General features: G+C 53.2%; 1 protein-coding gene across 1 annotated transcript in view; it reads left to right on the forward strand.

The window, feature by feature from the left end:
* LOC130319661 (solute carrier organic anion transporter family member 1B3-like) overlaps positions 1-22,193 on the forward strand; it is a gene marked incomplete at its 5' end in the record, with an annotated part of 73,730 nt that overhangs the window by 46,219 nt on the left and 5,318 nt on the right. The window contains 2 exon segments of the mRNA XM_056552967.1: positions 377-441; positions 3,822-3,939. Coding sequence (XP_056408942.1) covers positions 377-441; positions 3,822-3,939 — 183 coding nt within the window.

Here is a 22,193-nt window from a genome sequence, read left to right on the forward strand (position 1 = left end):
TTACAGGGAGTGAAAGGGAGGTAGTACAGGGAGGCAGCACTATCTGTACCTACATTATTATGGAGAGACAAGGAGGCAGTACTATCTGTGCCTACATTATTATGGAGAGACAGGGAGGCAGTACTATCTGTACCTACATTATTATGGAGAGACAGGTAGGCAGTACTATCTGTACATACATTATTATGGAGAGACAGGGAGGCAGTACTATCTGTACCTACATTATTTAAAGGTAGAGACAGGGAGGCAGTACTATCTGTACCAACATTATTATGGAGAGACAAGGAGGCAGCACTATCTGTACTTCTGGGACTTTTCCTCTCGCCCATGCTGTAGAAGATGTCAAATACCCTTCATGTCTCCTCCTTCTCTGCAGGAGCGTCTCCCCGGAGCTGAAATCTTTGGCTGTTGGGGTCCAAATGTTACTGATCAGAACATTAGGTAAGTGGGGTCAATTGTAGTTATAATAGGGGTTATAGACTTATCAAAAAGAGCCCCACAACATGGACACAGAGCCCCCACAACAGTGCCAGCTCCAGGAGCCCCACAACATGGACACAGAGCCCACACAACAGTGTCAGCTCCAGGAGCCCCACAACATGGACACAGAGCCCCCACAACAGTGCCAGCTCCAGGAGCCCAACAACATGGACACAGAGCCCCCAGAACAGTGCCAGCTCCAGGAGCCCCACAACATGGACACAGAGCCCCCACAAAAGTGCCAGCTCCAGGAGCCCCACAACATGGACACAGAGCCCCCACAACAGTGCCAGCTCCAGGAGCCCCACAACATGGACACAGAGCCCCCAGAACAGTGCCAGCTCCAGGAGCACCACAACATGGACACAGAGCCCCCACAACAGTGCCAGCTCCAGGAGCCCCACAACATGGACACAGAGCCCCCAGAACAGTGCCAGGTCCAGGAGCACCACAACATGGACACAGAGCCCCCAGAACAGTGTCAGCTCCAGGAGCCCCACAACATGGACACAGAGCCCCCACAAAAGTGCCAGCTCCAGGAGCCCCACAACATGGACAAAGAGCCCCCACAACAGTGCCAGCTCTAGGAGCCCCACAACATGGACACAGAGCCCCCACAACAGTGCCAGCTCCAGGAGCACCACAACATGGACACAGAGCCCCCAGAACAGTGTCAGCTCCAGGAGCCCCACAACATGGACACAGAGCCCCCACAACAGTGCCAGCTCCAGGAGCCCCACAACATGGACACAGAGCCCCCACCACAGTGCCAGCTCCAGGAGCCCCACAACATGGACACAGAGCCCCCACACCAGTGCCAGCTCCAGGAGCACCACAACATGGACACAGAGCCCCCACCACAGTGCCAGCTCCAGGAGCACCACAACATGGACACAGAGCCCCCAGAACAGTGCCAGCTCCAGGAGCACCACAACATGGACACAGAGCCCCCACAACAGTGCCAGCTCCAGGAGCCCCACAACATGGACACAGAGCCCCCAGAACAGTGCCAGTTCCAGGAGCACCACAACATGGACACAGAGCCCCCAGAACAGTGCCAGTTCCAGGAGCCCCACAACGTGGACACAGAGCCCCCACAACAGTGCCAGCTCTAGGAGCCCCACAACATGGACACAGAGCCCCCCACAACAGTGTCAGCTCCAGGAGTCCCACAACATGGACACAGAGCCCCCACATAGGTGCCAGCTCCAGGAGCCCCACAACATGGACACAGAGCCCCCACAACAGTGCCAGCTCCAGGAGCACCACAACATGGACACAGAGCCCCAGAACAGTGTCAGCTCCAGGAGCCCCACAACATGGACACAGAGCCCCCAGAACAGTGTCAGCTCCAGGAGCCCCAGAACATGGACACAGAGCCCCCAGAACAGTGCCAGCCCCAGGAGCCCCACAACATGGACACAGAGCCCCCACAACAGTGTCAGCTACAGGAGTCCCACAACATGGACACAGAGCCCCCACAACAGTGCCAGCTCCAGGAGCCCCACAACATGGACACAGAGCCCTCAGAACAGTGCCAGCTCCAGGAGCCCCACAACATGGACACAGAGCCCCAGAACAGTGCCAGCTACAGGAACCCCACAACATGGACACAGAACCCCCAGAACAGTGTCAGCTACAGGAGCCCCACAACATGGACACAGAGCCCCCACCACAGTGCCAGCTACAGGAGCCCCACAACATAGACACAGAGCACCCAGAACAGTGCCAGCCCCAGAACATGGACACAGAGCCCCCACAACAGTGTCAGCTCCAGGAGCCCCACAACATGGACACAGAGCCCCCACAACAATGTCAGCTCCAGGAGCCCCACAACATGGACACAGAGCCCCCACAACAGTGTCAGCTACAGGAGCCCAGCAACATGGACACAGAGCCCCCAGAACAGTGTCAGCTCCAGGAGCCCCACAACATGGACACAGAACCCCCAGAACAGTGCCAGCTCCAGGAGCCCCACAACATGGACACAGAGCCCCCACAAAAGTGTCAGCTCCAGGAGCACCACAACATGGACACAGAGCCCTCAGAACAGTGCCAGCTCCAGTAGCCCCACAACATGGACAATGAAGAGGATAGACCTCCATTCCAGTTCCTCCACTTTAACCAGGGGAGATGATTGGTGGGGAACAGAACCAAGATGGACCCCAAGAGTTACAGCCACAGTACCCCTTCTCCAAAATGGGGCACACAGGGGGAGGGACACAGGGGGAGGGACACAGGGGAGGGACACAGGGGGAGGGAAACAGGGGGAGGGACACAGGGGAGGGACCCAGGGGGAGGGACACAGGGGGAGGGACACAGGGGGAGGGATACAGGGGAGGGACACAGGGGGAGGGACACAGGGGGAGGGAAACAGGGGAGGGACCCAGGGGGAGGGACACAGGGGGAGGGAAACAGGGGAGGGACACAGGGGGAGGCACCTAGGGGAGGGACACAGTGGGAGGGACACAGGGGGAGGGACACAGGGGGAGTGAGCCTGTGGGAGGGACACAGGGGGAGGGACACAGGGGGAGGGACACAGGGGAGGGACACAGGGGGAGGGAGCCAGTGGGAGGGACACAGGGGGATGGACACAGGGGAGGGACACAGGGGGAGGGACCCAGGGGAGGGACACAGGGGGAGGGACACAGGGGAGGGACACAGGGGGAGGAAGCCAGTGGGAGGGACACAGGGGAGGGACACGGGGGAGGGACACAGGGGGAGGGACACAGGGGGAGGGACCCAGAGGGAGGGACACAGGGGGAGGGAAACAGGGGAGGGACACAGGGGGAGGGAAACGGGGGAGGGACACAGGGGGAGGGAAACAGGGGAGGGACACAGGGGGAGGGACCCAGGGGAGAGACGCAGGGGGAGGGAGCCAGTGGGAGGGACACAGGGGGAGGGACCCAGGGGAGGGACACAGGGGGAGGGACACAGGGGGAGGGACACAGGGGGAGGGAGCCAGTGGGAGGGACACAGGGGGAGCGACACAGGGGGAGGGACACAGGGGAGGGACACAGGGGCAGGGAAACAGGGGGAGGGTAACAGGGGAGGGACCCAGGGGGAGGGAAACAGGGGAGGGACCCAGGGGGAGGGACACAGGGGAGGGGCCCAGTGGGAGGGACTTAGGGGGAGGGACACAGGGGGAGGGACACAGGGGGAGGGTAACAAGGGGAGGGACACAGGGGGAGGGACACAGGGGGGGACACAGGGGGAGGGACACAGGGGGGGACCCAGGGGGAGGGATACAGGGGGAGGGACACAGGGGAGGGACACAGGGGGAGGGACACAGGGGGAGGGATCCTTCTTATTGTAATCTAATCCGGTATATTCTTCTGCAGCTGGAATCCCGGCTCCCATTTATTTTGGGGCGCTCATCGACAGGACCTGCCTAATGTGGGGGACAAAAATCTGCGGGGGGAAAGGAGCCTGTCGTCTGTATGACACCCATTCCTTCAGGTACACGCCCCAAAATGAGGACCTCAAGGTCTGTATTAAAGGGGGCAACCCTCACATACCTTAGTGGTATATAGAGGGAGGTGAGGCCATGCTGAGGGGTGTTAGTATTGGGGTGCAGATTTGTATAGAGCGGATAATGAGGCCATTCTGAGGGGTGTGAGTAGTTGGGGTGCAGAGTGGTATATAGAGGATAATGAGGCCATGCTGAGGGGTGTGAGTAGTTGGGGTGCAGAATGGTATATAGAGGATAATGAGGCCACGCTGAGGGGTGTGAGTAGTTGGGGTGCAGAGTAGTATATAGAGGATAATAAGGCCCCGCTGAGGGGTGTGAGTAGTTGGGGTGCAGAGTGGTATATAGAGGATAATAAGGCCACGCTGAGGGGTGTGAGTAGTTGGGGTGCAGAGAGGTATATAGAGGATAATGAGGCCACGCTGAGGGGTGTGAGTAGTTGGGGTGCAGAGTGGTATATAGAGGATAATGAGGCCACGCTGAGGGGTGTGAGTAGTTGGGGTGCAGAGTGGTATATAGAGGATAATGAGGCCACGCTGAGGGGGGTGAGTAGTTGGGGTGCAGAGTGGTATATAGAGGATAATGAGGCCACGCTGAGGGGTGTGAGTAGTTGGGGTGCAGAGTGGTATATAGAGGATAATGAGGCAACGCTGCGGGGTGTGAGTAGTTGGGGTGCAGAGTGGTATATAGAGGATAATGAGGCCACGCTGAGGGGGGTGAGTAGTTTGGGTGCAGAGTGGTATATAGAGGATAATGAGGCCACGCTGAGGGGTGTGAGTAGTTGGGGTGCAGAGTGGTATATAGAGGATAATGAGGCCACGCTGAGGGGTGTGAGTAGTTGGGGTTCAGAGTGGTATATAGAGTATAATGAGGCCACGCTGAGGGATGTGAGTAGTTGGGGTGCAGAGTGGTATATAGAGGATAATGAGGCCACGCTGAGGGATGTGAGTAGTTGGGGTGCAGAATGATATATAGAGGTTAATGAGGCCACGCTGAGGGGTGTGGGTAGTTGAGGTGCAGAGTGGTATATAGAGGTTAATGAGACCACGCTGAGGGGTGTGAGTAGTTGGGGTGCAGAGTGGTATATAGAGGATAATAAGGCCACGCTGAGGGGTGTGAGTAGTTGGGGTGCAGAGTGGTATATAGAGGATAATGAGGCCACGCTGAGGGGTGTGAGTAGTTGGGGTGCAGAGTGGTATATAGAGGATAATAAGGCCACGCTGAGGGGTGTGAGTAGTTGGGGTGCAGAGAAGTATATAGAGGATAATGAGGCCACGCTGAAGGGTGTGAGTAGTTGGGATGCAGAGTGGTATATAGAGGATAATGAGGCCACGCTGAGGGGTGTGAGTAGTTGGGGTGCAGAGTAGTATATAGAGGATAATGAGGCCACGCTGAGGGGTGTGAGTTGTTGGGGTGCAGAGTGGTATATAGAGGATAATAAGGCCACGCTGAGTGGTGTGAGTAGTTGGGATGCAGAGTGGTATATAGAGGATAATGAGGCCACGCTGAGGGGTGTGAGTAGTTGGGGTGCAGAGTGGTATATAGAGGATAATGAGGCCACGCTGAGGGGTGTGAGTAGTTGGGGTGCAGAGTAGTATATAGAGGATAATGAGGCCACGCTGAGGGGTGTGAGTTGTTGGGGTGCAGAGTGGTATATAGAGGATAATGAGGCCACACTGAGGGGTGTGAGTAGTTGGGGTGCAGAGTGGTATATAGAGGATAATGAGGCCATGCTGAGGGGTGTGAGTAGTTGGGGTGCAGAGTGGTATATAGAGGATAATGAGGCCACGCTGAGGGGTGCGAGTAGTTGGGGTGCAGAGTGGTATATAGAGGATAATAAGGCCACGCTGAGGGGTGTGAGTAGTTGGGGTGCAGAGTGGTATATAGAGGATGGTGAGGCCACGCTAAGGGGTGTGAGTAGTTGGGGTGTAGAGTGGTATATAGAGGTTAATGAGGCCACGCTGAGGGGGTTGAGTAGTTGGGGTGCAGAGTGGTATATAGAGGATAATGAGGCCACGCTGAGGGGTGTGAGTAGTTGGGATGCAGAGTGGTATATAGAGGATAATGAGGCCACGCTGAGGGGTGTGAGTTGTTGGGGTGCAGAGTGGTATATAGAGGATAATGAGGCCACGCTGAGGGGTGTGAGTAGTTGGGGTGCAGAGTAGTATATAGAGGATAATGAGGCCACGCTGAGGGGTGTGAGTTGTTGGGGTGCAGAGTGGTATATAGAGGATAATAAGGCCACGCTGAGTGGTGTGAGTAGTTGGGATGCAGAGTGGTATATAGAGGATAATGAGGCCACGCTGAGGGGTGTGAGTAGTTGGGGTGCAGAGTGGTATATAGAGGATAATGAGGCCACGCTGAGGGGTGTGAGTAGTTGGGGTGCAGAGTGGTATATAGAGGATAATGAGGCCACGCTGAGGGGTGTGAGTAGTTGGGGTGCAGAGTAGTATATAGAGGATAATGAGGCCACGCTGAGGGGTGTGAGTTGTTGGGGTGCAGAGTGGTATATAGAGGATAATGAGGCCACGCTGAGGGGTGCGAGTAGTTGGGGTGCAGAGTGGTATATAGAGGATAAAAAGGCCACGCTGAGGGGTGTGAGTAGTTGGGGTGCAGAGTGGTATATAGAGGATGGTGAGGCCACGCTAAGGGGTGTGAGTAGTTGGGGTGTAGAGTGGTTTATAGAGGTTAATGAGGCCACGCTGAGGGGGTTGAGTAGTTGGGTTGCAGAGTGGTATATAGAGGATAATGAGGCCACGCTGAGGGGTGTGAGTAGTTGGGGTGCAGAGTGGTATATAGAGGATAATGAGGCCACGCTGAAGGGTGTGAGTAGTTGGGATGCAGAGTGGTATATAGAGGATAATGAGGCCATGCTGAGGGGTGTGAGTAGTTGGGGTGCAGAGTAGTATATAGAGGATAATGAGGCCACGCTGAGGGGTGTGAGTAGTTGGGGTGCAGAGTGGTATATAGAGGATAATAAGGCCACGCTGAGTGGTGTGAGTAGTTGGGATGCAGAGTGGTATATAGAGGATAATGAGGCCACGCTGAGGGGTGTGAGTAGTTGGGGTGCAGAGTGGTATATAGAGGATAATGAGGCCACGCTGAGGGGTGTGAGTAGTTGGGGTGCAGAGTGGTATATAGAGGATAATGAGGCCATGCTGAGGGGTGTGAGTAGTTGGGGTGCAGAGTGGTATATAGAGGATAATGAGGCCACGCTGAGGGGTGCGAGTAGTTGGGGTGCAGAGTGGTATATAGAGGATTATGAGGCCACGCTGAGGGGTGTGAGTAGTTGGGGTGCAGAGTGGTATATAGAGGATTATGAGGCCACGCTGAGGGGTGTGAGTAGTTGGGGTGCAGAGTAGTATATAGAGGATAATGAGGCCACGCTGAGGGGTGCGAGTAGTTGGGGTGCAGAGTGGTATATAGAGGATAATGAGGCCACGCTGAGGGGTGTGAGTAGTTGGGGTGCAGAGTGGTATATAGAGGATTATGAGGCCACGCTGAGGGGTGTGAGTAGTTGGGGTGCAGAGTAGTATATAGAGGATAATGAGGCCACGCTGAGGGGTGTGAGTTGTTGGGGTGCAGAGTGGTATATAGAGGATAATGAGGCCACACTGAGGGGTGTGAGTAGTTGGGGTGCAGAGTGGTATATAGAGGATAATGAGGCCATGCTGAGGGGTGTGAGTAGTTGGGGTGCAGAGTGGTATATAGAGGATAATGAGGCCACGCTGAGGGGTGCGAGTAGTTGGGGTGCAGAGTGGTATATAGAGGATAATAAGGCCACGCTGAGGGGTGTGAGTAGTTGGGGTGCAGAGTGGTATATAGAGGATGGTGAGGCCACGCTAAGGGGTGTGAGTAGTTGGGGTGTAGAGTGGTATATAGAGGTTAATGAGGCCACGCTGAGGGGGTTGAGTAGTTGGGGTGCAGAGTGGTATATAGAGGATAATGAGGCCACGCTGAAGGGTGTGAGTAGTTGGGGTGCAGAGTGGTATATAGAGGATAATGAGGCCACGCTGAGGGGTGTGAGTAGTTGGGGTGCAGAATGGTATATAGAGGATAATGAGGCCACGCTGAGGGGTATGAGTAGTTGGGGTGCAGAGTGGTATATAGAGGATGGTGAGGCCACGCTGAGGGGTGTGAGTAGTTGGAGAGCAGAATGGTATATAGAGGATAATAAGGCCACGCTGAGGGGTGTGAGTAGTTGGGGTGCAGAGTGGTATATAGAGGATAATGAGGCCACGCTGAGGGGTGTGAGTAGTTGGAGTGCAGAGTGGTATATAGAGGATAATGAGGCCACGCTGGGGGGGTGAGTAGTTGGGGTGCAGAGTGGTATATGGAGGGAGGTGAGGCCACGCTGAGGGGTGTGAGTAGTTGGGGTGCAGAGTGGTATATAGAGGATAATGAGGCCACGCTGAGGGGTGTGAACAGTTGGGGTGCAGAGTGGTATATAGAGGATAATGAGGCCCCGCTGAGGGGTATGAGTAGTTGGGGTGCAGAATGGTATATAGAGGATAATGAGGCCACGCTGAGGGGTGTGAGTAGTTGGGGTGCAGAGTGGTATATAGAGGATAATGAGGCCACGCTGAGGGGTGTGAGTAGTTGGGGTGCAGAGTGGTATATAGAGGATAATAAGGCCCCGCTGAGGGGTGTGAGTAGTTGGGGTGCAGAGTGGTATATAAAGGATAATGAGGCCACGCTGAGGGGTGTTAAGAGGTGGGGTGCAGAGTGGTATATAGAGGATAATAAGGCCACGCTGAGGGGTGTGAGTAGTTGGGGTGCAGAGTGGTATATAGAGGATAATGAGGCCACGCTGAGGGGTGTGAGTAGTTGGGGTGCAGAGTGGTATATAGAGAATAATGAGGCCATGCTGAGGGGTGTGAGTAGTTGGGGTGCAGAGTGGTATATAGAGGATAATGAGGCCACGCTGAGGGGTGTGAGTAGTTGGGGTGCAGAGTGGTATATAGAGGATAATAAGGCCCCACTGAGGGATATGAGTAGTTGGGGTGCAGAGTGGTATATAGAGGATAATGAGGCCACGCTGAGGGGGGTGAGTAGTTGGGGTGCAGAGTGGTATATAGAGGATAATGAGGCCACGCTGGGGGGGGTGAGTAGTTGGGGTGCAGAGTGGTATATAGAGGATAATAAGGCCACGCTGAGGGGTGTGAGTAGTTGGGGTGCAGAGTGGTATATAGAGGATAATGAGGCCACGCTGAGGGGTGTGAGTAGTTGGGGTGCAGAATGATATATAGAGGTTAATGAGGCCACGCTGAGGGGTGTGGGTAGTTGAGGTGCAGAGTGGTATATAGAGGTTAATGAGGCCACGCTGAGGGGGGTGAGTAGTTGGGGTGCAGAGTGGTATATAGAGGATAATAAGGCCACGCTGAGGGGTGTGAGTAGTTGGGGTGCAGAGTGGTATATAGAGGATAATGAGGCCACGCTGAGGGGTGTGAGTAGTTGGGGTGCAGAGTGGTATATAGAGGATAATAAGGCCACGCTGAGGGGTGTGAGTAGTTGGGGTGCAGAGAAGTATATAGAGGATAATGAGGCCACGCTGAAGGGTGTGAGTAGTTGGGATGCAGAGTGGTATATAGAGGATAATGAGGCCACGCTGAGGGGTGTGAGTAGTTGGGGTGCAGAGTAGTATATAGAGGATAATGAGGCCACGCTGAGGGGTGTGAGTAGTTGGGGTGCAGAGTGGTATATAGAGGATAATGAGGCCATGCTGAGGGGTGTGAGTAGTTGGGGTGCAGAGTGGTATATAGAGGATAATGAGGCCACGCTGAGGGGTGCGAGTAGTTGGGGTGCAGAGTGGTATATAGAGGATAATAAGGCCACGCTGAGGGGTGTGAGTAGTTGGGGTGCAGAGTTGTATATAGAGGATAATGAGGCCACGCTGAGGGGTGTGAGTAGTTGGGGTGCAGAGTGGTATATAGAGGATGGTGAGGCCATGCTAAGGGGTGTGAGTAGTTGGGGTGTAGAGTGGTATATAGAGGTTAATGAGGCCACGCTGAGGGGGTTGAGTAGTTGGGGTGCAGAGTGGTATATAGAGGATAATGAGGCCACGCTGAGGGGTGTGAGTAGTTGGGGTGCAGAGTGGTATATAGAGGAAAATGAGGCCACGCTGAAGGGTGTGAGTAGTTGGGATGCAGAGTGGTATATAGAGGATAATGAGGCCACGCTGAGGGGTGTGAGTAGTTGGGGTGCAGAGTAGTATATAGAGGATAATGAGGCCACGCTGAGGGGTGTGAGTTGTTGGGGTGCAGAGTGGTATATAGAGGATAATAAGGCCACGCTGAGTGGTGTGAGTAGTTGGGGTGCAGAGTGGTATATAGAGGATAATGAGGCCACGCTGAGGGGTGTGAGTAGTTGGGGTGCAGAGAAGTATATAGAGGATAATGAGGCCACGCTGAAGGGTGTGAGTAGTTGGGATGCAGAGTGGTATATAGAGGATAATGAGGCCACGCTGAGGGGTGTGAGTAGTTGGGGTGCAGAGAAGTATATAGAGGATAATGAGGCCACGCTGAAGGGTGTGAGTAGTTGGGATGCAGAGTGGTATATAGAGGATAATGAGGCCACGCTGAGGGGTGTGAGTTGTTGGGGTGCAGAGTGGTATATAGAGGATAATGAGGCCACGCTGAGGGGTGTGAGTAGTTGGGGTGCAGAGAAGTATATAGAGGATAATGAGGCCACGCTGAGGGGTGTGAGTAGTTGGGGTGCAGAGTAGTATATAGAGGATAATGAGGCCACGCTGAGGGGTGTGAGTTGTTGGGGTGCAGATTGGTATATAGAGGATAATAAGGCCACGCTGAGTGGTGTGAGTAGTTGGGATGCAGAGTGGTATATAGAGGATAATGAGGCCACGCTGAGGGGTGTGAGTAGTTGGGGTGCAGAGTGGTATATAGAGGATAATGAGGCCACGCTGAGGGGTGTTAGTAGTTGGAGTGCAGAGTAGTATATAGAGGATAATGAGGCCACGCTGAGGGGTGTGAGTTGTTGGGGTGCAGAGTGGTATATAGAGGATAATGAGGCCACACTGAGGGGTGTGAGTAGTTGGGGTGCAGAGTGGTATATAGAGGATAATGAGGCCATGCTGAGGGGTGTGAGTAGTTGGGGTGCAGAGTGGTATATAGAGGATAATGAGGCCACGCTGAGGGGTGCGAGTAGTTGGGGTGCAGAGTGGTATATAGAGGATAAAAAGGCCACGCTGAGGGGTGTGAGTAGTTGGGGTGCAGAGTGGTATATAGAGGATGGTGAGGCCACGCTAAGGGGTGTGAGTAGTTGGGGTGCAGAGTGGTATATAGAGGATAATAAGGCCACGCTGAGGGGTGTGAGTAGTTGGGGTGCAGAGTGGTATATAGAGGATGGTGAGGCCACGCTAAGGGGTGTGAGTAGTTGGGGTGTAGAGTGGTATATAGAGGTTAATGAGGCCACGCTGAGGGGGTTGAGTAGTTGGGGTGCAGAGTGGTATATAGAGGATAATGAGGCCACGCTGAGGGGTGTGAGTAGTTGGGGTGCAGAGTGGTATATAGAGGATAATGAGGCCACGCTGAGGGGTGTGAGTAGTTGGGGTGCAGAATGGTATATAGAGGATAATGAGGCCACGCTGAGGGGTATGAGTAGTTGGGGTGCAGAGTGGTATATAGAGGATGGTGAGGCCACGCTGAGGGGTGTGAGTAGTTGGAGAGCAGAATGGTATATAGAGGATAATAAGGCCACGCTGAGGGGTGTGAGTAGTTGGAGTGCAGAGTGGTATATAGAGGATAATGAGGCCACGCTGGGGGGGGTGAGTAGTTGGGGTGCAGAGTGGTATATAGAGGATAATGAGGCCACGCTGAAGGGTGTGAACAGTTGGGGTGCAGAGTGGTATATAGAGGATAATGAGGCCCCGCTGAGGGGTATGAGTAGTTGGGGTGCAGAATGGTATATAGAGGATAATGAGGCCACGCTGAGGGGTGTGAGTAGTTGGGGTGCAGAGTGGTATATAGAGGATAATGAGGCCACGCTGAGGGGTGTGAGTAGTTGGGGTGCAGAGTGGTATATAGAGGATAATAAGGCCCCGCTGAGGGGTGTGAGTAGTTGGGGTGCAGAGTGGTATATAAAGGATAATGAGGCCACGCTGAGGGGTGTTAACAGGTGGGGTGCAGAGTGGTATATAGAGGATAATAAGGCCACGCTGAGGGGTGTGAGTAGTTGGGGTGCAGAGTGGTATATAGAGGTTAATGAGGCCACGCTGAGGGGGGTGAGTAGTTGGGGTGCAGAGTGGTATATAGAGGATAATAAGGCAACGCTGAGGGGTGTGAGTAGTTGGGGTGCAGAGTGGTATATAGAGGATAATGAGGCCACGCTGAGGGGTGTGAGTAGTTGGGGTGCAGAGTGGTATATAGAGAATAATAAGGCCACGCTGAGGGGTGTGAGTAGTTGGGGTGCAGAGAAGTATATAGAGGATAATGAGGCCACGCTGAAGGGTGTGAGTAGTTGGGATGCAGAGTGGTATATAGAGGATAATGAGGCCACGCTGAGGGGTGTGAGTAGTTGGGGTGCAGAGTAGTATATAGAGGATAATGAGGCCACGCTGAGGGGTGTGAGTTGTTGGGGTGCAGAGTGGTATATAGAGGATAATAAGGCCACGCTGAGGGGTGTGAGTAGTTGGGGTGCAGAGTGGTATATAGAGGATAATAAGGCCACGCTGAGTGGTGTGAGTAGTTGGGATGCAGAGTGGTATATAGAGGATAATGAGGCCACGCTGAGGGGTGTGAGTAGTTGGGGTGCAGAGTGGTATATAGAGGATAATGAGGCCACGCTGAGGGGTGTGAGTAGTTGGGGTGCAGAGTAGTATATAGAGGATAATGAGGCCACGCTGAGGGGTGTGAGTTGTTGGGGTGCAGAGTGGTATATAGAGGATAATGAGGCCACACTGAGGGGTGTGAGTAGTTGGGGTGCAGAGTGGTATATAGAGGATAATGAGGCCATGCTGAGGGGTGTGAGTAGTTGGGGTGCAGAGTGGTATATAGAGGATAATGAGGCCACGCTGAGGGGTGCGAGTATTTGGGGTGCAGAGTGGTATATAGAGGATAATAAGGCCACGCTGAGGGGTGTGAGTAGTTGGGGTGCAGAGTGGTATATAGAGGATGGTGAGGCCACGCTAAGGGGTGTGAGTAGTTGGGGTGTAGAGTGGTATATAGAGGTTAATGAGGCCACGCTGAGGGGGTTGAGTAGTTGGGGTGCAGAGTGGTATATAGAGGATAATGAGGCCACGCTGAGGGGTGTGAGTAGTTGGGGTGCAGAGTGGTATATAGAGGAAAATGAGGCCACGCTGAAGGGTGTGAGTAGTTGGGATGCAGAGTGGTATATAGAGGATAATGAGGCCACGCTGAGGGGTGTGAGTAGTTGGGGTGCAGAGTAGTATATAGAGGATAATGAGGCCACGCTGAGGGGTGTGAGTTGTTGGGGTGCAGAGTGGTATATAGAGGATAATAAGGCCACGCTGAGTGGTGTGAGTAGTTGGGATGCAGAGTGGTATATAGAGGATAATGAGGCCACGCTGAGGGGTGTGAGTAGTTGGGGTGCAGAGAAGTATATAGAGGATAATGAGGCCACGCTGAAGGGTGTGAGTAGTTGGGATGCAGAGTGGTATATAGAGGATAATGAGGCCACGCTGAGGGGTGTGAGTAGTTGGGGTGCAGAGAAGTATATAGAGGATAATGAGGCCACGCTGAAGGGTGTGAGTAGTTGGGATGCAGAGTGGTATATAGAGGATAATGAGGCCACGCTGAGGGGTGTGAGTTGTCGGGGTGCAGAGTGGTATATAGAGGATAATGAGACCACGCTGAGGGGTGTGAGTAGTTGGGGTGCAGAGAAGTATATAGAGGATAATGAGGCCACGCTGAGGGGTGTGAGTAGTTGGGGTGCAGAGTAGTATATAGAGGATAATGAGGCCACGCTGAGGGGTGTGAGTTGTTGGGGTGCAGAGTGGTATATAGAGGATAATAAGGCCACGCTGAGTGGTGTGAGTAGTTGGGATGCAGAGTGGTATATAGAGGATAATGAGGCCACGCTGAGGGGTGTGAGTAGTTGGGGTGCAGAGTGGTATATAGAGGATAATGAGGCCACGCTGAGGGGTGTGAGTAGTTGGGGTGCAGAGTAGTATATAGAGGATAATGAGGCCACGCTGAGGGGTGTGAGTAGTTGGGGTGCAGAGTGGTATATAGAGGATAATGAGGCCACGCTGAGGGGTGTGAGTAGTTGGGGTGCAGAATGGTATATAGAGGATAATGAGGCCATGCTGAGGGGTGTGAGTAGTTGGGGTGCAGAGTGGTATATAGAGGATAATGAGGCCACGCTGAGGGGTGCGAGTAGTTGGGGTGCAGAGTGGTATATAGAGGATAAAAAGGCCACGCTGAGGGGTGTGAGTAGTTGGGGTGCAGAGTGGTATATAGAGGATGGTGAGGCCACGCTAAGGGGTGTGAGTAGTTGGGGTGTAGAGTGGTATATAGAGGTTAATGAGGCCACGCTGAGGGGGTTGAGTAGTTTGGTTGCAGAGTGGTATATAGAGGATAATGAGGCCACGCTGAGGGGTGTGAGTAGTTGGGGTGCAGAGTGGTATATAGAGGATAATGAGGCCACGCTGAAGGGTGTGAGTAGTTGGGATGCAGAGTGGTATATAGAGGATAATGAGGCCACGCTGAGGGGTGTGAGTAGTTGGGGTGCAGAGTAGTATATAGAGGATAATGAGGCCACGCTGAGGGGTGTGAGTTGTTGGGGTGCAGAATGGTATATAGAGGATAATAAGGCCACGCTGAGTGGTGTTAGTAGTTGGGATGCAGAGTGGTATATAGAGGATAATGAGGCCACGCTGAGGGGTGTGAGTAGTTGGGGTGCAGAGTAGTATATAGAGGATAATGAGGCCACGCTGAGGGGTGTGAGTTGTTGGGGTGCAGAGTTGTATATAGAGGATAATGAGGCCACACTGAGGGGTGTGAGTAGTTGGGGTGCAGAGTGGTATATAGAGGATAATGAGGCCACGCTGAGGGGTGCGAGTAGTTGGGGTGCAGAGTGGTATATAGAGGATAATAAGGCCACGCTGAGGGGTGTGAGTAGTTGGGGTGCAGAGTGGTATATAGAGGATGGTGAGGCCACGCTAAGGGGTGTGAGTAGTTGGGGTGTAGAGTGGTATATAGAGGTTAATGAGGCCACGCTGAGGGGGTTGAGTAGTTGGGGTGCAGAGTGGTATATAGAGGATAATGAGGCCACGCTGAGGGGTGTGAGTAGTTGGGGTGCAGAGTGGTATATAGAGGATAATGAGGCCACGCTGAGGGGTGTGAGTAGTTGGGGTGCAGAATGGTATATAGAGGATAATGAGGCCACGCTGAGGGGTATGAGTAGTTGGGGTGCAGAGTGGTATATAGAGGATGGTGAGGCCACGCTGAGGGGTGTGAGTAGTTGGACAGCAGAATGGTATATAGAGGATAATAAGGCCACGCTGAGGGGTGTGAGTAGTTGGGGTGCAGAGTGGTATATAGAGGATAATGAGGCCACGCTGAGGGGTGTGAGTAGTTGGAGTGCAGAGTGGTATATAGAGGATAATGAGGCCACGCTGGGGGGGTGAGTAGTTGGGGTGCAGAGTGGTATATGGAGGGAGGTGAGGCCACGCTGAGGGGTGTGAGTAGTTGGGGTGCAGAGTGGTATATAGAGGATAATGAGGCCACGCTGAGGGGTGTGAACAGTTGGGGTGCAGAGTGGTATATAGAGGATAATGAGGCCCCGCTGAGGGGTATGAGTAGTTGGGGTGCAGAATGGTATATAGAGGATAATGAGGCCACGCTGAGGGGTGTGAGTAGTTGGGGTGCAGAGTGGTATATAGAGGATAATGAGGCCACGCTGAGGGGTGTGAGTAGTTGGGGTGCAGAGTGGTATATAGAGGATAATAAGGCCCCGCTGAGGGGTGTGAGTAGTTGGGGTGCAGAGTGGTATATAAAGGATAATAAGGCCACGCTGAGGGGTGTGAGTAGTTGGGGTGCAGAGTGGTATATAGAGGATAATGAGGCCACGCTGAGGGGTGTGAGTAGTTAGGGTGCAGAGTGGTATATAGAGAATAATGAGGCCATGCTGAGGGGTGTGAGTAGTTGGGGTGCAGAGTGGTATATAGAGGATAATAAGGCCACGCTGAGGGGTGTGAGTAGTTGGGGTGCAGAGTGGTATATAGAGGATAATAAGGCCCCACTGAGGGATATGAGTAGTTGGGGTGCAGAGTGGTATATAGAGAATAATGAGGCCACGCTGAGGGGGGTGAGTAGTTGGGGTGCAGAGTGGTATATAGAGGATAATGAGGCCACGCTGGGGGGGGGGGTGAGTAGTTGGGGTGCAGAGTGGTATATAGAGGATAATAAGGCCACGCTGAGGGGTGTGAGTAGTTGGGGTGCAGAGTGGTATATAGAGGATAATGAGGCCACGCTGAGGGGGGTGAGTAGTTTGGGTGCAGAGTGGTATATAGAGGACAATGCGGCCACGCTGAGGGGTGTGAGTAGTTGGGGTGCAGAGTGGTATATAGAGGATAATGAGGCCACGCTGAGGGGGGTGAGTAGTCAGGGTGCAGAGTGGTATATAGAGGATAATGAGGCCACGCTGAGGGATGTGAGTAGTTGGGGTGCAGAGTGGTATATAGAGGATAATGATGCCACGCTGAGGGTTGTGAGTAGTTGGGGTGCAGAGTGGTATATAGAGGATAATGAGGCCACGCTGAGGGGTGTGAGTAGTTGGGGTGCAGAATGGTATATAGAGGATAATGAGGCCACGCTGAGGGGTGTGAGTAGTTGGGGTGCACAGTGGTATATAGAGGATAATGAGGCCACACTGAGGGGTGTGAGTAGTTGGGGTGCAGAGTGGTATATAGAGGATAATGAGGCCACGCTGAGGGGTGTGAGTAGTTGGGGTGCAGAGTGGTATATAGAGGATAATGAGGCCACACTGAGTGGTGTGAGTAGTTGGGGTGCGGGGTGGTATATAGAGGATAATAAGGCCACGCTGAGGGGTGTGAGTAGTTGGGGTGCAGAGTGGTATATAGAGGATAATGAGGCCACGCTGAGGGGGGTGAGTAGTTGGGGTGCAGAGTTGTATATAGAGGATAATGAGGCCATGCTGAGGGGTGTGAGTAGTTGGGGTGCAGAGTAGTATATAGAGGATAATGAGGCCACGCTGAGGGGTGTGAGTAGTTGGGGTGCAGAGTGGTATATAGAGGATAATGGGGCCACGCTGAGGGGTGTGAGTAGTTGGGGTGCAGAGTGGTATATAGAGGATGGTGAGGCCACGCTAAGGGGTGTGAGTAGTTGGGGTGTAGAGTGGTATATAGAGGTTAATGAGGCCACGCTGAGGGGGGTGAGTAGTTGGGGTGCAGAGTGGTATATAGAGGTTAATGAGGCCACGCTGAGGGGTGTGAGTAGTTGGGGTGCAGAGTGGTATATAGAGGTTAATGAGGCCATGCTGAGTGGTGTGAGTAGTTGGGGTGCAGAGTAGTATATAGAGGATAATTAGGCCACGCTGAGGGGTGTGAGTAGTTGGGGTGCAGAGTGGTATATAGAGGATAATGAGGCCACGCTGAGGGGTGTGAGTAGTTGGGGTGCAGAGTGGTATATAGAGGTTAATGAGGCCATGCTGAGGGGTGTGAGTAGTTGGGGTGCAGAGTAGTATATAGAGGATAATGAAGCCACGCTGAGGGATGTGAGTAGTTGGGGTGCAGAGTGGTATATAGAGGATAATGAGGCCACGCTGAGGGGTGTGAGTAGTTGGGGTGCAGAGTGGTATATAGAGGATAATGAAGCCACGCTGAGGGATGTGAGTAGTTGGGGTGCAGAGTGGTATATAGAGGATAATGAGGCCACGCTGAGGGGTGTGAGTAGTTGGGGTGCAGAGTGGTATATAGAGGATAATGAGGCCACGCTGAGGGATGTGAGTAGTTGGGGTGCAGAGTGGTATATAGAGGATAATGAGACCACGCTGAGGGGTGTGAGTAGTTGGGGTGCAGAGTGGTATATAGAGGTTAATGAGGCCACGCTGAGGGGTGTGAGTAGTTGGGGTGCAGAGTGGTATATAGAGGATAATGGGGCCACACTGAGGGGTGTGAGTAGTTGGGGTTCAGAGTGGTATCAAGAGGTTAATGAGGCCACGCTGAGGGGTGTGAGTAGTTGGGGTGCAGAGTGATATATAGAGTTTAATGAGGCCACGCTGAGGGGTGTGAGTAGTTGGGGTGCAGAGTGATATATAGAGGTTAATGAGGCCACGCTGAGGGGTGTGAGTAGTTGGGGTGCAGAGTGGTATATAGAGGATAATGAGGCCACGCTGAGGGGTATGAGTAGTTGGGGTGCAGAGTGGTATATAGAGGATAATGAGGCCACGCTGAGGGGTGTGAGTAGTTGGGGTGCAGAATGGTATATAGAGGATAATGAGGCCACGCTGAGGGGTATGAGTAGTTGGGGTGCAGAGTGGTATATAGAGGATAATGAGGCCACGCTGAGGGGTGTGAGTAGTTGGGGTGCAGAGTGGTATATAGAGGATGGTGAGGCCACGCTGAGGGGTGTGAGTAGTTGGGGTGCAGAGTGGTATATAGAGGATAATGAGGCCACGCTGAGGGGTGTGAGTAGTTGGGGTGCAGAGTGGTATATAGAGGATAATGAGGCCACGCTGAGGGGTATGAGTAGTTGGGGTGCAGAGTGGTATATAGAGGATAATAAGGCCACGCTGGGGGTGTGAGTAGTTGGGGTGCAGAGTGGTATATAGAGGATAATTAGGCCACGCTGAGGGGTGCGAGTAGTTGGGGTGCAGAGTGGTATATAGAGGATAATGAGGCCACGCTGAGGGGTGTGAGTAGTTGGGGTGCAGAGTGGTATATAGAGGATAATGAGGCCCCGCTGAGGGGTGTGAGTAGTTGGGGTGTGGAGTGGTATATAGAGGATAATAAGGCCACGCTGAGGGGTGTGAGTAGTTGGGGTGCAGAGTGGTATATAGAGGATAATGAAGCCACGCTGAGGGGGGTGAGTAGTTGGGGTGCAGAGTGGTATATAGAGAATAATGAGTCCACGCTGAGGGGGGTGAGTAGTTTGGGTGCAGAGTGGTATATAGAGGATAATGAGGCCACGCTGAGGGGTGTGAGTAGTTGGGGTGCAGAGTGGTATATAGAGGATAATGAGGCCACGCTGAGGGGTGTGAGTAGTTGGGGTGCAGAGAGGTATATAGAGGATAATGAGGCCACGCTGGGGGTGTGAGTAGTTGGGGTGCAGAGTGGTATATAGAGGGAGGTGAGGCCACGCTGAGGGGTGTGAGTAGTTGGGGTGCAAAGTGGTATATAGAGGATGGTGAGGCCACGCTGAAGGGTGTGAGTAGTTGGGGTGCAGAGTGGTATATAGAGGATAATAAGGCCACGCTGAGGGGTGTGAGTAGTTGGGGTGCGGAGTGGTATATAGAGGATAATGAGGCCACGCTGAGGGGGGTGAGTAGTTGGGGTGCGGAGTGGTATATAGAGGATAATAAGGCCACGCTGAGGGGTGTGAGTAGTTGGGGTGCAGAGTGGTATATAGAGGATAATGAGGCCACGCTGAGGGGTGTGAGTAGTTGGGGAGCAGAGTTGTATATAGAGGATAATGAGGCCACGCTGGGGGTGTGAGTAGTTGGGGTGCAGAGTGGTATATAGAGGGAGGTGAGGCCACACTGAGGGGTGTGAGTAGTTGGGGTGCAGAGAAGTATATAGAGGATAATGAGGCCACGCTGAGGGGTGTGAGTAGTTGGGATGCAGAGTGGTATATAGAGGATAATGAGGCCACGCTGGGGGGTGTGAGTAGTTGGGATGCAGAGTTGTATATAGAGGATAATGAGGCCACGCTGGGGGTGTGAGTAGTTGGGGTGCAGAGTGGTATATAGAGGATAATGAGGCCACGCTGGGGGGTGTGAGTAGTTGGGGTGCAGAGTGGTATATAGAGGATAATGAGGCCACACTGAGGGGTGTGAGTTGTTGGGGTGCAGAGTGGTATATAGCGGATTATGAGGCCACGCTGAGGGGTGTGAGTAGTTGGGGTGCAGAGAAGTATATAGAGGATAATGAGGCCACACTGAGGGGTGTGAGTAGTTGGGGTGCAGAGAAGTATATAGAGGATAATGAGGCCACGCTGGGGGGTGTGAGTAGTTGGGGTGCAGAGTGGTATATAGAGGATAATGAGGCCACACTGAGGGGTGTGAGTTGTTGGGGTGCAGAGTGGTATATAGCGGATTATGAGGCCACGCTGAGGGGTGTGAGTAGTTGGGGTGCAGAGAAGTATATAGAGGATAATGAGGCCACACTGAGGGGTGTGAGTAGTTGGGGTGCAGAGTGGTATATAGAGGTTAATGAGGCCACGCTGAGGGGTGTGAGTAGTTGGGGTGCAGAGAAGTATATAGAGGATAATGAGGCCACGCTGAGGGGTGTGAGTAGTTGGGATGCAGAGTGGTATATAGAGGATAATGAGGCCACGCTGGGGGGTGTGAGTAGTTGGGGTGCAGAGTGGTATATAGCGGATTATGAGGCCACGCTGAGGGGTGTGAGTAGTTGGGGTGCAGAGTGGTATATAGAGGATAATGAGGCCACGCTGGGGGGGGTGAGTAGTTGGGATGCAGAGTTGTATATAGAGGATAATGAGGCCACGCTGGGGGTGTGAGTAGTTGGGGTGCAGAGTGGTATATAGAGGGAGGTGAGGCCACACTGAGGGGTGTGAGTAGTTGGGGTGCAGAGAAGTATATAGAGGATAATGAGGCCACGCTGAGGGGTGTGAGTAGTTGGGATGCAGAGTTGTATATAGAGGATAATGAGGCCACGCTGGGGGTGTGAGTAGTTGGGGTGCAGAGTGGTATATAGAGGGAGGTGAGGCCAAACTGAGGGGTGTGAGTAGTTGGGGTGCAGAGAAGTATATAGAGGATAATGAGGCCACGCTGAGGGGTGTGAGTAGTTGGGATGCAGAGTGGTATATAGAGGATAATGAGACCACGCTGGGGGTTGTGAGTAGTTGGGGTGCAGAGTGGTATATAGCGGATTATGAGGCCACGCTGAGGGGTGTGAGTAGTTGGGGTGCAGAGAAGTATATAGAGGATAATGAGGCCACGCTGAGGGGTGTGAGTAGTTGGGGTGTAGAGTGGTATATAGAGGTTAATGAGGCCACGCTGAGGGGTGTGAGTAGTTGGGGTGCAGAGAAGTATATAGAGGATAATGAGGCCACGCTGAGGGGTGTGAGTAGTTGGGATGCAGAGTGGTATATAGAGGATAATGAGGCCACGCTGGGGGGTGTGAGTAGTTGGGGTGCAGAGTGGTATATAGCGGATTATGAGGCCACGCTGAGGGGTGTGAGTAGTTGGGGTGCAGAGTGGTATATAGAGGATAATGAGGCCACGCTGGGGGGGGTGAGTAGTTGGGGTGCAGAGTGGTATATAGAGGATAATGAGGCCACGCTGAGGGATGTGAGTAGTTGGGGTGCAGAGTGGTATATAGAGGATAATGAGGCCATGCTGAGGGGGGTGAGTAGTTTGGGTGCAGAGTGGTATATAGAGGAAAATGAGGCCATCCTGAGGGGTGTGAGTAGTTGGGGTGCAGAGTGGTATATAGAGGATAATGAGGCCACGCTGAGGGGGGTGAGTAGTTGGGGTGCAGAGTGTTATATAGAGGTTAATGAGGCCACGCTGAGGGGTGTGAGTAGTTGGGGTGCAGAGTGGTATATAGAGGATAATAAGGCCACGCTGAGGGGTGTGAGTAGTTGGGGTGCAAAGTGGTATATAGAGGATAATAAGGCCACGCTGAGGGGTGTGAGTAGTTGGGGTGCAGAATGGTATATAGAGGATAATGAGGCCACGCTGAGGGGTATGAGTAGTTGGGGTGCAGAGTGGTATATAGAGGATAATGAGGCCACGCTGAGGGGTGTGAGTAGTTGGGGTGCAGAGTGGTATATAGAGGATAATGAGGCCACGCTGAGGGGTGTGAGTAGTTGGGGTGCAGAGTGGTATATAGAGGATAATGAGGCCACGCTGAGGGGTGTGAGTAGTTGGGGTGCAGAGTGGTATATAGAGGATAATGATGCCACGCTGAGGGGTGTGAGTAGTTGGGGTGCAGAGTGGTATATAGAGGATAATGAGGCCACGCTGAGGGGTGTGAGTAGTTGGGGTGCAGAGTGGTATATAGAGGATAATAAGGCCACGCTGAGGGGGGTGAGTTGTTGGGGTGCAGAGTGGTATATAGAGG

Source organism: Hyla sarda, unplaced genomic scaffold, assembly GCF_029499605.1.
Source record: "Hyla sarda isolate aHylSar1 unplaced genomic scaffold, aHylSar1.hap1 scaffold_215, whole genome shotgun sequence".
Classification (NCBI taxonomy): domain Eukaryota; kingdom Metazoa; phylum Chordata; class Amphibia; order Anura; family Hylidae; genus Hyla; species Hyla sarda.